At 36.0% G+C, this 12,463-nt stretch overlaps 1 protein-coding gene across 1 annotated transcript in view; it reads left to right on the forward strand.

Annotated features, from left to right (window-relative positions):
• Positions 1 to 12,463, forward strand: part of LOC124353579 (low-density lipoprotein receptor-related protein 2) — a 509,397-nt gene that overhangs the window by 389,689 nt on the left and 107,245 nt on the right. Inside the window, exon 2 of the mRNA XM_046803481.1 lies at positions 9,130 to 9,253. Within this exon, the coding sequence (XP_046659437.1) occupies positions 9,130 to 9,253 (124 nt within the window). The remainder of the gene's footprint in view (positions 1 to 9,129; positions 9,254 to 12,463) is intronic.

Consider the following 12,463-nt stretch of genomic DNA (forward strand, 5'->3'; position numbering starts at 1 on the left):
CATTGAATGAACACTTACGGTATTTAAGATTCCACTCACACTGTGCTTTTCTATAATATTCCTTACTATACACCGAGTTCATTTAGATGTGAAAATATGAGTACACACAATAATTTTGGTATGTTTTAGACTAACTATTAGCACTTAAAATTTAAATTTAGAATTTTATACCAAAACTTTCGAAATATGGAGCATAAATTAAATTATTATGTAAAAATTGAAATTCCCACTACCTACCTTAGAAAAATGAGGGCACCTTTTCAACTTTGATGTCATATAAAAAAAAGGTTTCGTATCAGTATATTATACTCTCAAAACTAGTGTATTTGAGTTTATTTCTAATGTTCAAAAAGAATATTTCCTTAAGAAGAAACCATTTAAAATTATCCTTACCTGTTCTGTTATAATTGTTTCTTATTACAATGTAGTGGAGAATTGCGATTGAATTCAATATTGAAAGTTTGTCAGACTTGCCGCTGGAAACTACGTACACTCTGAACGATATTGGGGAGAGCCTATTACTTACGATGTTTTGTTATTTGTCGTGGTGAATTCAATATTGAAAGTTTGTCAGAATTGCCGCTGGAAACTACGTACACTCTGAAAGTTCTTGGGGAGAGCCTATTACTTATGACGTTTTGTTATATTTGTCTTGGTAAATTTAATATTGAAAGTTTGTCAGAATTGCCGCTGGAAACTACGTACATTCTGAACGATATTGGGGAGAGCCTATTACTTATGATTTTTTGTTATATTTGTCGTGGTAAATTTTTAATATTGAAAGTTTTTTCAGACTTGTCGCTGGAAACTACGTTACACTCTGAACGATATTGGGGAGAGCCTATTACTTATGATGATTTTTTGTTATATTTGTCGTGGTAAAATTTAATATTGAAAGTTTTTCAGACTTTTGTCGCTGGAAACTACGTACACTCTGAACGATATTGGGGAGAGCCTATTACTTTATGATGATTTTTTGTTATATTTGTCTTGGTAAATTTAATATTGAAAGTTTTTCAGACTTGCCGCTGGAAACTACGTACACTCTGAACGTTATTGGGGAGAGCCTATTTACTTATGATTTTTTGTTATATTTGTCTTGGTAAATTTAATATTGAAAGTTTTTCAGACTTGCCGCTGGAAACTACGTACACTCTGAACGTTATTGGGGAGAGCCTATTACTTATGATGTTTTGTTATATTTGTCTTGGTAAATTTAATATTGAAAGTTTTTCAGACTTGCCGCTGGAAACTACGTACACTCTGAACGTTATTGGGGAGAGCCTATTACTTATGATTGTTTTGTTATATTTGTCTTGGTAAATTTAATATTGAAAGTTTTTCAGACTTGCCGACTGGAAACTACGTACACTCTGAACGTTATTGGGGAGAGCCTATTACTTATGATGTTTTTGTTATATTTGTCTTGGTAAATTTAATATTGAAAGTTTTTCAGACTTGCCGCTGGAAACTACGTACACTCTGAACGATATTGGGAGAGCCTATTACTTATGATGTTTTGTTATATTTGTCTTGGTAAATTTTAATATTGAAAGTTTTTTCAGACTTGCCGCTGGAAACTACGTACACTCTGAACGATATTGGGGAGAGCCTATTACTTTTGATTTTTTGTTATATTTGTCTTGGTAAATTTAATATATGAAAGTTTTTTCAGACTTGCCGCTGGAAACTACGTACACTCTGAAACGATATTGAGGAGAGGCCTATTACTTATGATGTTTTGTTATATTTTGTCTTGTAAATTTAATATTGAAAGTTTTTCAGACTTGCCGCTGGATACACTCTGAACGTTATTTGGGAGAGCCTATTACGTACTCTAGTTTTTCAGACTTGCTGGAAACTACGTACACTCTGAACGTTATTGGGGAGAGCCTATTACTTATGTTTTGTTTGTACGTATTATTTGGGGAGCATCTTGGTAAAGTTTTTCAGACTTGCCGCTGAAACTACGTACACTCTGAACGTTGGGGAGAGCCTATTACTTATGATGACTTGAAAGTTTTTCAGACTTGCCGCTGGGAAACTACTAAAACTCTGAACGATTACTTATGATTAATTTGTCTTGGTAAATTTAATATTGAGTTTTTCAGACTTGCCGCTGGAAACTACGTACACCTCTGAACGATATTACTTATGACATGCTATATATGGTAAATTTAATATTGGAAAGTTTTTCAGACTTGCGCTGGAAACTACGTTCTTGGGAAGTCCTATTACTATTATGATATTTATTTGTCTTGGTAAATTTAATATTGAAAAGTTTTTCAGACTTGCCGCTGGGAAACTACGTACACTCTGAACGACTATTACTTATGATTTTTTGTTATATGTGTCTTGGCTTTAATATTGAAAACTACGTACGAACTCTGAACGTTAATTTGTTCAGGACTTGCCGCTGGAAACTACGTACACTCTGAACGTTATTGAGCCTATTACTTATGATGTTTTGTTATATTTGTCTTGGTGAATTCAATATTAGTTATACGTGTTATTAAGTAGGTAACGGCTTTCTCAGACTGGAAATTGAAATAAAATACAAACTGTACAATACAACAATATACAACCAAAATAGTAAGAGTAAATTGCCTTTCAGCTTTTGCTCTTTGTCGTTGTAAGCTATATTTGACTAAGTTTGTCGTTGTAAATTGTATACAATTATTTACTATAAAATAGGTGGGTAATAACAATGAATCAGACGGAAGCGACTTGCCACAGAAGAAGGGGAAGACTTGGTGGGCAATTTCTCAGCTCGCGGCAAGTAGGCGGGATTGCTCAACACAATAAATAATTCCGCGGAATGAAGAATTCACAAGTCACTGCCGCCGACTTCAGCGGCGGTACACCGTGGCTTTAGGATCGAATCTTGCTCTACTTAATTGATTACTACTATTTCCGTGACAGAAACAGTTAGGATACATCTTGTTATTTATAGGTTTTTCGCTAAATAGCGTGGAATCAAATGCGGAATCGGAGTTCTGTCCGTTAATAGCGTAACAACACCTTCTTGGGAATGTGAGAGTGGATTTAATCTATTCTATACAAACTATCAAATACAATTAAAAAAAAAAAAAAAAAAAAAAACAGAAAGAAGAAAATAAGGGAAGAAAAGGAATACTAACAAGAATTTTGAAAGAGCCGACATCGTACGTTTGAACCCTTCTCTTTTCCTTCTTTGTATGCTTTATTTATGTATGTATAAAAATACCTCCCCCACCTGACAAAGAGGACAGATTCCAATCCTCGAAACGTTGTGTTATAACGTTTGTAACACATAACGATGACAAATGTCCGAAATCCTGTTATCCTTTCTACCTTTAATGAAAGGTTCTAATGAGAATAACAAATTTTTAAGAAAGAATTGCCGCATAGGTTTATAAAATTCCTAAATTAAAACTGCCATGCAGTGGCGTGGGCGGGAAAACAGTCGAGCTTAGATTGAGTTACGAAGCGTGAAGGGAAGTCGCCCAGTTTTTAAATTAGTATTTGAAGCTTTGTAATGTTTACTGATTGTAATTGAGGCCCCAAGATGCACGGAAATCAGTATTAATATTACACCGTAATTTTCGTTACGATTTCACCGAGCATTATTACAAGGTAAGAGTACTCTACGCCACATGTCACGTAACAGGGTTCGCTGAAGTTGCATTCAATGTTTCAAGTGTATGACCTCGTTTCGTTGTCGACATTTCCTGCAGACAAACAAACAATCAGATAGAATATAGAATTTTTCAGCCTCATTATTGTTAATGTACAAATAAGTTTTTATGATTTTCATGCAAAAATAGAAACGTTTTCGGACTTTTATACCTCAGTCAAATATACAAATGTAAATTAAAGATGTCTTATTTTACCAGGTAACACTTAACCTGGGGACCAACAGCTTAAAGGTGACTTCCGAACCACCACCAATGGCCGGGCAGGCGGGCTGCTTGCAAGGACAGGATCGCTCAGCGGTCACTCATCCAAGCAGCAGCCACGCTCGACGTTGCTTGATCCGGTCATCTTGCGATAACCGTTGTACCCGCTACACTACGCCATTGGCAAATGTTAAGTTTATATTTAGATATAGGACAGACATTCAAAAATACAATTTTTTAGCCCCTCGAGGTTCAAGCTCCACTGACGCTCAGTTAGAAAGTATGAATACTATGAATGCCTTTAGAGCAAGATATACAATTAATGCTAAAGAGTAAAAATAAAAGCTAAGAAAATTACGAATTTCCATTTATTCAGGATTGTGTTTACGGTTTTATAGAATATTTTCCCAATTTTTGAATCTGAAAACACGTTATTGAAGGACAGAACATTGAGCAATAGAGGAGTTTTCTTCGATGTTTTCAAGATTGTGCCTACATCGTGGGACAACATAATACAACTAAATCAGACTTCAATGATGTAGCAAATGGATGATTGTTGGAAGACAAATAGCGCACTAGAACCAGAAGACTGCTATTCGGTTGCAGTGCAAACTGTTAGATAGACGACTCCAATATAATCAGTATCCTATTTATTAAGGACTCGAGAGTACCTTCTTAAAATTGCATCGTTTTCTGCCTGTCTGTGTGTCTGTTCGTTTGATATCTCTCGATAGAAGAGCCCGTAGAGATTCGAATTTTGGTAAATATGTTCCTCTTGGCCCGAGGAAAAAGCCATAACGTCAAAATCAAAATTTAAAATTGAGCTATTTTTATATTGGCCTTATGGATAACCATGATGGCAGCAAGAAAACTGCAGAATAGGAAATATTGCAAACAAACTCAATACAAGGATATCACATTTTATCATGTAAAATAATAACACACATGTGATAAAGTGACTTTGTTGGATCGGTTGGTAACACTTTTGTTATTTTCTGTGGGATTATTAGGTTTTCAGATCTATTGGTTTATTTTACAACAAGTAGCGTCACCAACTATTCTTGCGTTATAAATATTATGCTTTAGGTGTAATTTACACGTTACTGAGAAAAACACAATGAAATTATTTATAGACTGCGAAATAGAAGAACACAAAATCCTTAATCGTAGACTGATATTGCTGCTTGAACGAAAATGTAAAATTTAACCTGATAATTGCGCGCTTAACCGTAAAAGTTTTAAAATGACCGTCAACAAGTGATGTAAGCAAGTATGATGTAAATGAAATAAGGATAAAAGAAACACGAATAAATAAGTGCTGTTCTAAGAATTGTTATTGGATTAACATTCTCTCGAGACATCTTTTGACAACCCTTTTACCAACGTATCTACCTTATCTGCATTTATTGCTAATATTTCACGTACAACATTCGCTAATTGAACTTACTAATTATTGCTTTTAGAAGCCTCCAGTCTTCTTCCAGTTCTTCCGTCACTAGCACAAGTCATTATTTTCTTCCAGACTGATAGAAATATTGAAATTTGTCAATATTTTTTTATTATATGACCAGTGTTATAAATATGTTCATATTGTAGTATTTTAAAACTATTGGGGAAGTAATGGGCGGGTTCCTTTTAAATTTTCCATCACGAGACTTTCACATTCTGAAAGGGCGCAGTTGATGAAACAGAACCCTTTTACGGATGAGATTATTTTAAAGCGACTCACAAAAGACTTCACTTTAAAGAGGATATAACCGTTAGGCCAAGATGACGAGGCTTTGAGACTACTGGAAAGTGTTATTGTGAGTCGGAAAATCATCTTTAGGCCGAGCTGTAGCGTTACAGTTTCATTAAATTGTGATATTTATGCTCTCAATCTGTCCACGAGTTATTAAGTACAAGTGGCACTCAGTAGTGCCGACGTGATGTGAGTTAGTTTTGAGATACATATGCTACATGCTACTAAAGTGATCTTTTTGAGAATTTGAATTGTATTTAATTATGTATGATATTATGAGACATCCCTGAAGTATAAGTAAGGTTTGCAATTAATCGTGTCTTCTTCTTGTTGGAAGAATCTGTAGATATTGGGCTCATCGTGACATCGGTGTACTCAAGATGTTTTGTTGTGAAGTTCAATAATGAAACTTGTCCTTAGAGAGCAGTATATGTGATAATACACAAGGTCTTAGCCGACAAGTACGACACGCTTAACTCAGTGTTGCCTTATAATATTGGGATATTGACTAATTCTCACCTCAATAATTGACGATAGAATTGGTGAAAATAATTAGTGATGTTTTAAAATCTTCAAATTTCCATGAATTTTTATTTTATCTTTTCTTTTGAGAATTTTTGTCCCCTTACTTATATTGAAATTTTCAAATAACAAATTTAAACTACTAAATATGAAAAGGAAGTTTTTTTATTATTTATAGTATTTTCTTAATTTTAAGGAAATATGTTTACATGTACATGCACGCTTGTAGACAGATTGGTACTGACTCTCACTGCTAGATTTAGGCGCTACTACGATGATCGTTGCAACACCTTGGCAATAACTACCATATATAACTATACCATATCATATATAACTACCAATCGGTGTGGAGCAAAATCAGTTTGACTACATTGCCAATAATAAATAGAATGTATGATACCACAAGTTCACCCATGAAACCGTCAGACCTTTAGTCCTCAAGGAAAGGGTTTTACGAGGATCTCTGCTATATTGCGTCCCCCACTCCCAGGCCGACCATAAATGTGTCCTCAGTAAATCAGACTTATGCTCACGCTTTACTGTCACGCGCGGTTAGTCAGTCGATCGTCTTATTTTGTACCTCAAGTTAAAAAAAATATTGGCTACTTACGGACAAACTATTGTTGCAAACAAAATTTATAGCTACATTTTAATATTTTTAACTAAACCAGACTTCAACATTGTGTATAGTGATATTCCGCAATAGTGATAGTCCACGATAGTGATATCCCACAATAGTGATAGTCCATGAATTGTGATATCTCTCAATAGTGATAGTCCATGATTGTGATATCTCGCAATAGTGATGGTCCATGATTGTGATATCTCCACAATAGTGATAGTCCACGATAGTGATATCCCACAATAGTGATAGTCCACGATTGTGATATCCCACAATAGTGATAGTCCACGATAGTGATATCCCACAATAGTGATAGTCCATGATTGTGATATCCCACAATAGTGATAGTCCATGATTGTGATATCTCGCAATTGTGATGGTCCACGATTGTGATATCCCACAATAGTGATAGTCCACGATTGTGATATCCCACAATAGTGATAGTTCACGATTGTGATATCCCACAATAGTGATAGTCCACGATTGTGATATCCCACAATATTGGTAGTCCACTATTGTGATATACCACAATAGTGATAGTCCATGATTGTGATATCTCGCAATAGTGATAGTCCACTATTGTGATATCCCATAATAGTGATAGGCCATGATAGTGAAATTCCGCAGTAGTGATAGTAAGAAATAGTGATAGGCTATAATAGTGATATCCCGCAGTAGTGATAACAGCCCAACTCATTAGCCGGAGTCGTATAAATATACGGCAACATAGTAACTTAATTAATATAACGTAAGTTGCAGTGTTGTAAGGAATGAAAAACACTGTATAAACTACTATCCTCATACAAAAGTCTGAGTGAATGCTGGTGAGGTAGAGATGTAGGTGAGAATATTGTGAGAAAGACAACTGGAGAGGAAATTAACTTAGTAATCATTAAGCTAGAGTTCTAACATCTTCGGCGAGCTAAATCCAATTCTGTTACTTTTAGTTATATGATTTTCATTCTTATATAAAGAAATAGTTGTTTTAAAACTTATCCAATAGAATTTTCATTGAACATTGGAACATTCATCCTACGGCTGTCCAAAACGCGTACTATTTTCTTGTTTTTTTTTTTTTATTTTATTTAAACCTTCACAAATACTATACAAATGTGTGTGCAATTGTGTTGTGTGCGAGAGAGCGTTTGAGTGTCCGTAATCCTTCATGGGTCACGTTCTCCAGACAGAGTGTAATATTATTTGTATATTGTGTCCGTTGACACTAAAATAAACAACAAAATTGTTTGACAAAGGATAAACTGTATAACATTGAAGCAGCATTGTTGACATTGCCTTATTACATTGTGAAGGCGCGACGCGAAGCGGCTCAAAATGTCGAGCTCGCAGCTTGATTGATGAAGCTGTCACACGTACCGCGTATGGCGGACAGTCGGACAGACAGACTTGTCATGTTTTGTGCAGGATATCTTGTTTATTTTGGCTCCAGTTTTGCTTACTATTGATTTGCTATCATTTATTGGTAAATTCAAACCTATTTAGAATAAAGGTGTGTTCAACAAATCTCACCAAATCTCAAGTAATGAATATGTACTTGTAGTAATTTCCAATAATTCTTTAAATTTTCTCTTCAGCGTTAAACCACTTAAGCCTGTAACGTAGATTTAAGGATTAGAAGTGGGAAAATATGTTAACGAAGCATTTTGTACTCGTAAACCCCAAAACAATGCTTATTGACACTTTTTATAAAATTGTTTTTTGTTTCATACACAAATTCATATAGTACGATAGTTAAATCTGACATTGTACCTTTTCTAAAATCACTAGTATTGTGCCGTCTTGAAAAAATAGTTTTACGCTGGTCTTGCTTACTCCACAAGTCTACAGTCGTCACGACATTGTGGAAATGAAAACAGGGATGCCCCCTAAATTAGTGTAGTAGAGCTTAATACATGCATTAAGCAACACTTCATTTTATCAAGGTTTAAACATGGTTTGGTTATCAAATTTTATCAAAAATTAAAAATGGCTTTGGGCGTCGAATTTATAGTTACAGCCCTCACTATAAGCTATAACTATTTATTTCTATAAACACAGCAAATCCTTTCAACAAATGGTGACAACCGGTGCAAAAATGTAAATTATATCCCTTCTCAAGGTGTCTGCAATTTTCAAAAATCTAAGATCTAACCGATTTTCTTCTTCCAAGATGACACGACGATCTGTGGTCATGGCATGTACCGATGCAACGATGGAAAATGCATCTCCTCTCATAATGTGTGCAATTTCCAAAATTTAAGATCTAACCGTTTGTCTTTTTCCTAGATGACACGACAATCTGTGGTGTGTGTAACTTGGTAAATCTTAGTTTAACCATGGATCTAACAGTTTGTTTGTTTTGTCCCTAGATGGCACGACGATCTGTGGTCCTGGCATGTACAGATGCAACGATGGAAAGTGCATCTCCTCTCATGATGTGTGTAACTACCAAAAAGACTGCGAGAAAGGGCGAGGACGAATTTCAGGCTTGTCGTAAGTAGTGAACCTTTGTCAATAAGAAACATTTAGTATATAATGAAAAAAATGAGAAGTTTTAGGACTGTTCGTTTGACCTCTTCAATTTCGTTTAGTATCTTTTTTGCCCATGTGGTGTTAGGCTGAACTGCCAGACTCTGCAGGTTTCCCGGACATCTTAAAACAAAAACCTCACTTATCACTGAGCTTCCCTGACTTCTTAACACAGGAACCTAACTTATCACTGAGGTTTCCCGGACTTCTTAACACAGGACCTCACCTACCACTGATGCTTCCCGGACTTCTTAACACAGGAACCTAACTTACCACTGAGACTTTCCGGACTTCTTAACACAGGAACCTCACTTACCACTGAGGCTTCCCGGACTTCTTAACACAGGAACCTCACTTACCACTGAGGCTTCCCGGACTTCTTAACACAGGAACCTCACTTACCACTGAGGCTTCCCGGACTTCTTAACACAGGAACCTCACTTACCACTGAGGCTTCCCGGACTTCTTAACACAAGAACCTCACTTACTACTGAGGCTTCCCCCGGACTTCTTAACATAAGAAACTCAATTACCACTGAGGCTTCCCGGACGTCCTGCTACAGGAACCTCACTTACCACTGAGGCTTCCCGGACTTCTTAACACAGGAACCTCAATTACCACTGAGGCTTCTCGGACTTCTTAACACAGGAACCGCGCTTACCACTGAGGCTTTCCGGAATTCTTAACACAAGAACCTAACTTACCACTGATGCTTCCCGAGCTTTTTAAAACATAAACCTCGCTTACCACTGGGGCTTCCCTCAAAACGTGTTATTCTTATATTAACAATTTACGTGGTCCATCAGTAGACTTTGGATCTCTAAAATGACAGAATGCGCCACTCACAGACCCAATAATATTTGTCCGTAATCTCGCCCTGTGTTTTCTCAAGTTACAAACCGACGTATATCGTTGTTGAAATCCCCAATAATTCAGAAGCTTGCAACTCTCTCATATATTTCCCGATACCTCTGCACGGTTTGCGGCACACTTGATACTCTCGACAGGCTATAAATAAGCGGTCGCGAACGATGGGAGCTTTCTCAGGCACTGCTCAGATGTTATAGACAGTTCCTCCCTCCCCCTCCCTCTGCCCCATACATCAGCACTACCTACACAAATCATCTTGACAGCATTTCTTAACAAGGTGCGAAGTTTGGTTTTTCCCTCTCCCTAGCCTCATTGGTGAAAAATACTTCTAAATCCAACTATAAACACTATAATAATTTAATGGTTTGATACTGCTTTGATAATGGTTTTTAATTGAATGAGCGTCAGTGAAGCCTATCGCTCGAAAAGCTGGAAAGATCTGCACGGTATCTTGAGAAATGTTACATAAATTGTCAATTCTGCACAGGCAACATCGAGTTACAGTGCATGTCCCTTCCTGGGACTTAGTTGAGTGTTAACGAACAGTTTTACATTGGTCTTAAGGGTAATTATAATGGCAACGATAAAATCGCATTGTAAATCAATTTGTAAACAAAACTGAAAACAATCGTATAAAATTTTAACATGTGACATATTAAAGAATTTCGTAGACTGAAATGAGCTATAGACTTTGAGTTGTGCTTGCAACCTCAGCGACATCTGTTATGCCTACCCCTCCTTTGTAATTATTATCATTCGAACAAGTTTCCCATCAATAGGGATAGTCAGCAATTAAGTTCTAAAGTTATTATAATTATACTTACAATATTGCTTTCATGATAATCATTACCTTGTTATAATTAGTTATTATTATTGTTGTATTATCTTTCAATAATCATGTGCGATAAAATTGTTAAAGTTAATAATGTATTACTTTCTGGTTAAAGTAAATTGTTATCATTATTGTTTAAACAAACAAAACATTTTTATATTTTTCGAAATTTGACGTGTTCTCTTACTACTCTCTTCCTCGTCGGCCTCAGAGTTTCTCCAACATTTTGCAAAATGGTTTTGATTTTTTAAGTGTGATGTGTTTTACTATCAAAGTTTTGTTAATGTTGGTTGTTTCAAATTTCCTTTTAATGGTACACATATATTGGTTATGGTTTTTAAATAACTGCCACGAAAAATGGAAACGTATAATGCAATTTTATTTTATCTTCTTCAAAATGCGTCAGTTTTACTCAATACATTGTCATATTTAAGCTGTATTATAGAAGAACAAAATCACAATACAACGCTGTATTCTTTCAACGAGGCCTTCGCGTCAAGAACATTAAGTAGCCGAGAAACTTGCAATTTCCTTTCATCAGGGCATTAAGGGCCTGGTTTCTGTTTACTGACATCGTCCTTCCTTCCCGCCCTTAATGTCTTCATTGAAATCCATTAACAAGTTAAGCTCCAAAGAGACAAAATCTCCTAAATGACTTAACTAATCATAGTGGCTGTAATGTTTATTCTATTCCACTCGCCTACCAAGGTACTCTTTGTAGTGAGACACTGGAAGAACTGTTAAAAAAGATGTAAAATAAGTGCTATTAAAATAAATTACTTTAAATTAATGTTCTGTTTTATATTATACCTATGATAAAGTACGGGTCACTATTTTAATACATTGTTTACTAAATCATCTATGTAATTACTCCTCATCGAATTTGATGATTTTAGTACAATACAGAATTTTAATTATGGTTTAAGTCAAGTTAATATTGTGTTCACAGTGCCTCGCGTATATAGTACTAGATTAGACATGAGGTGAGTAAAGAGGCTAGGCTTCAGTAAGTCCAGGTTTCATTAGGTCCAGGTCCTTGTATTTTGCCAATCGAAGATGCTCCAAGGTGCTCTTAGCTGAAGTGAAATACAAGTTCGTACTGTGTTCACAGTGCCACGAGTATGTAGTATTAGACATTAGGTGAGTAAAGAGGCTAGGGTTCAGTAAGTCCAGGTTTCATTAGGTCCAGGTCCTTGTATTTTGCCGACCGAAGATGCTCCAAAGTGCTCTCAGCTGAAGTGAAATACAAGTTCGTACTGTGTTCACAGTGCCACGAGTATGTAGTATTAGACATTAGGTGAGTAAAGAGGCTAGGGTTCAGTAAGTCCAGGTTTCATTAGGTCCAGGTCCTTGTATTTTGCCGACCGAAGATGCTCTAAGGCGATCTCAGCTGAAGTGAAATACAAGTTCGTACTGTGTGCACAGTGCCACGAGTATTTAGTATTAGACATGAGGTGAGTGAAGAAACCGA

The sequence above is a fragment of the Homalodisca vitripennis genome, chromosome 2 (genome assembly GCF_021130785.1).
Source record: "Homalodisca vitripennis isolate AUS2020 chromosome 2, UT_GWSS_2.1, whole genome shotgun sequence".
Lineage (NCBI taxonomy): Eukaryota > Metazoa > Arthropoda > Insecta > Hemiptera > Cicadellidae > Homalodisca > Homalodisca vitripennis.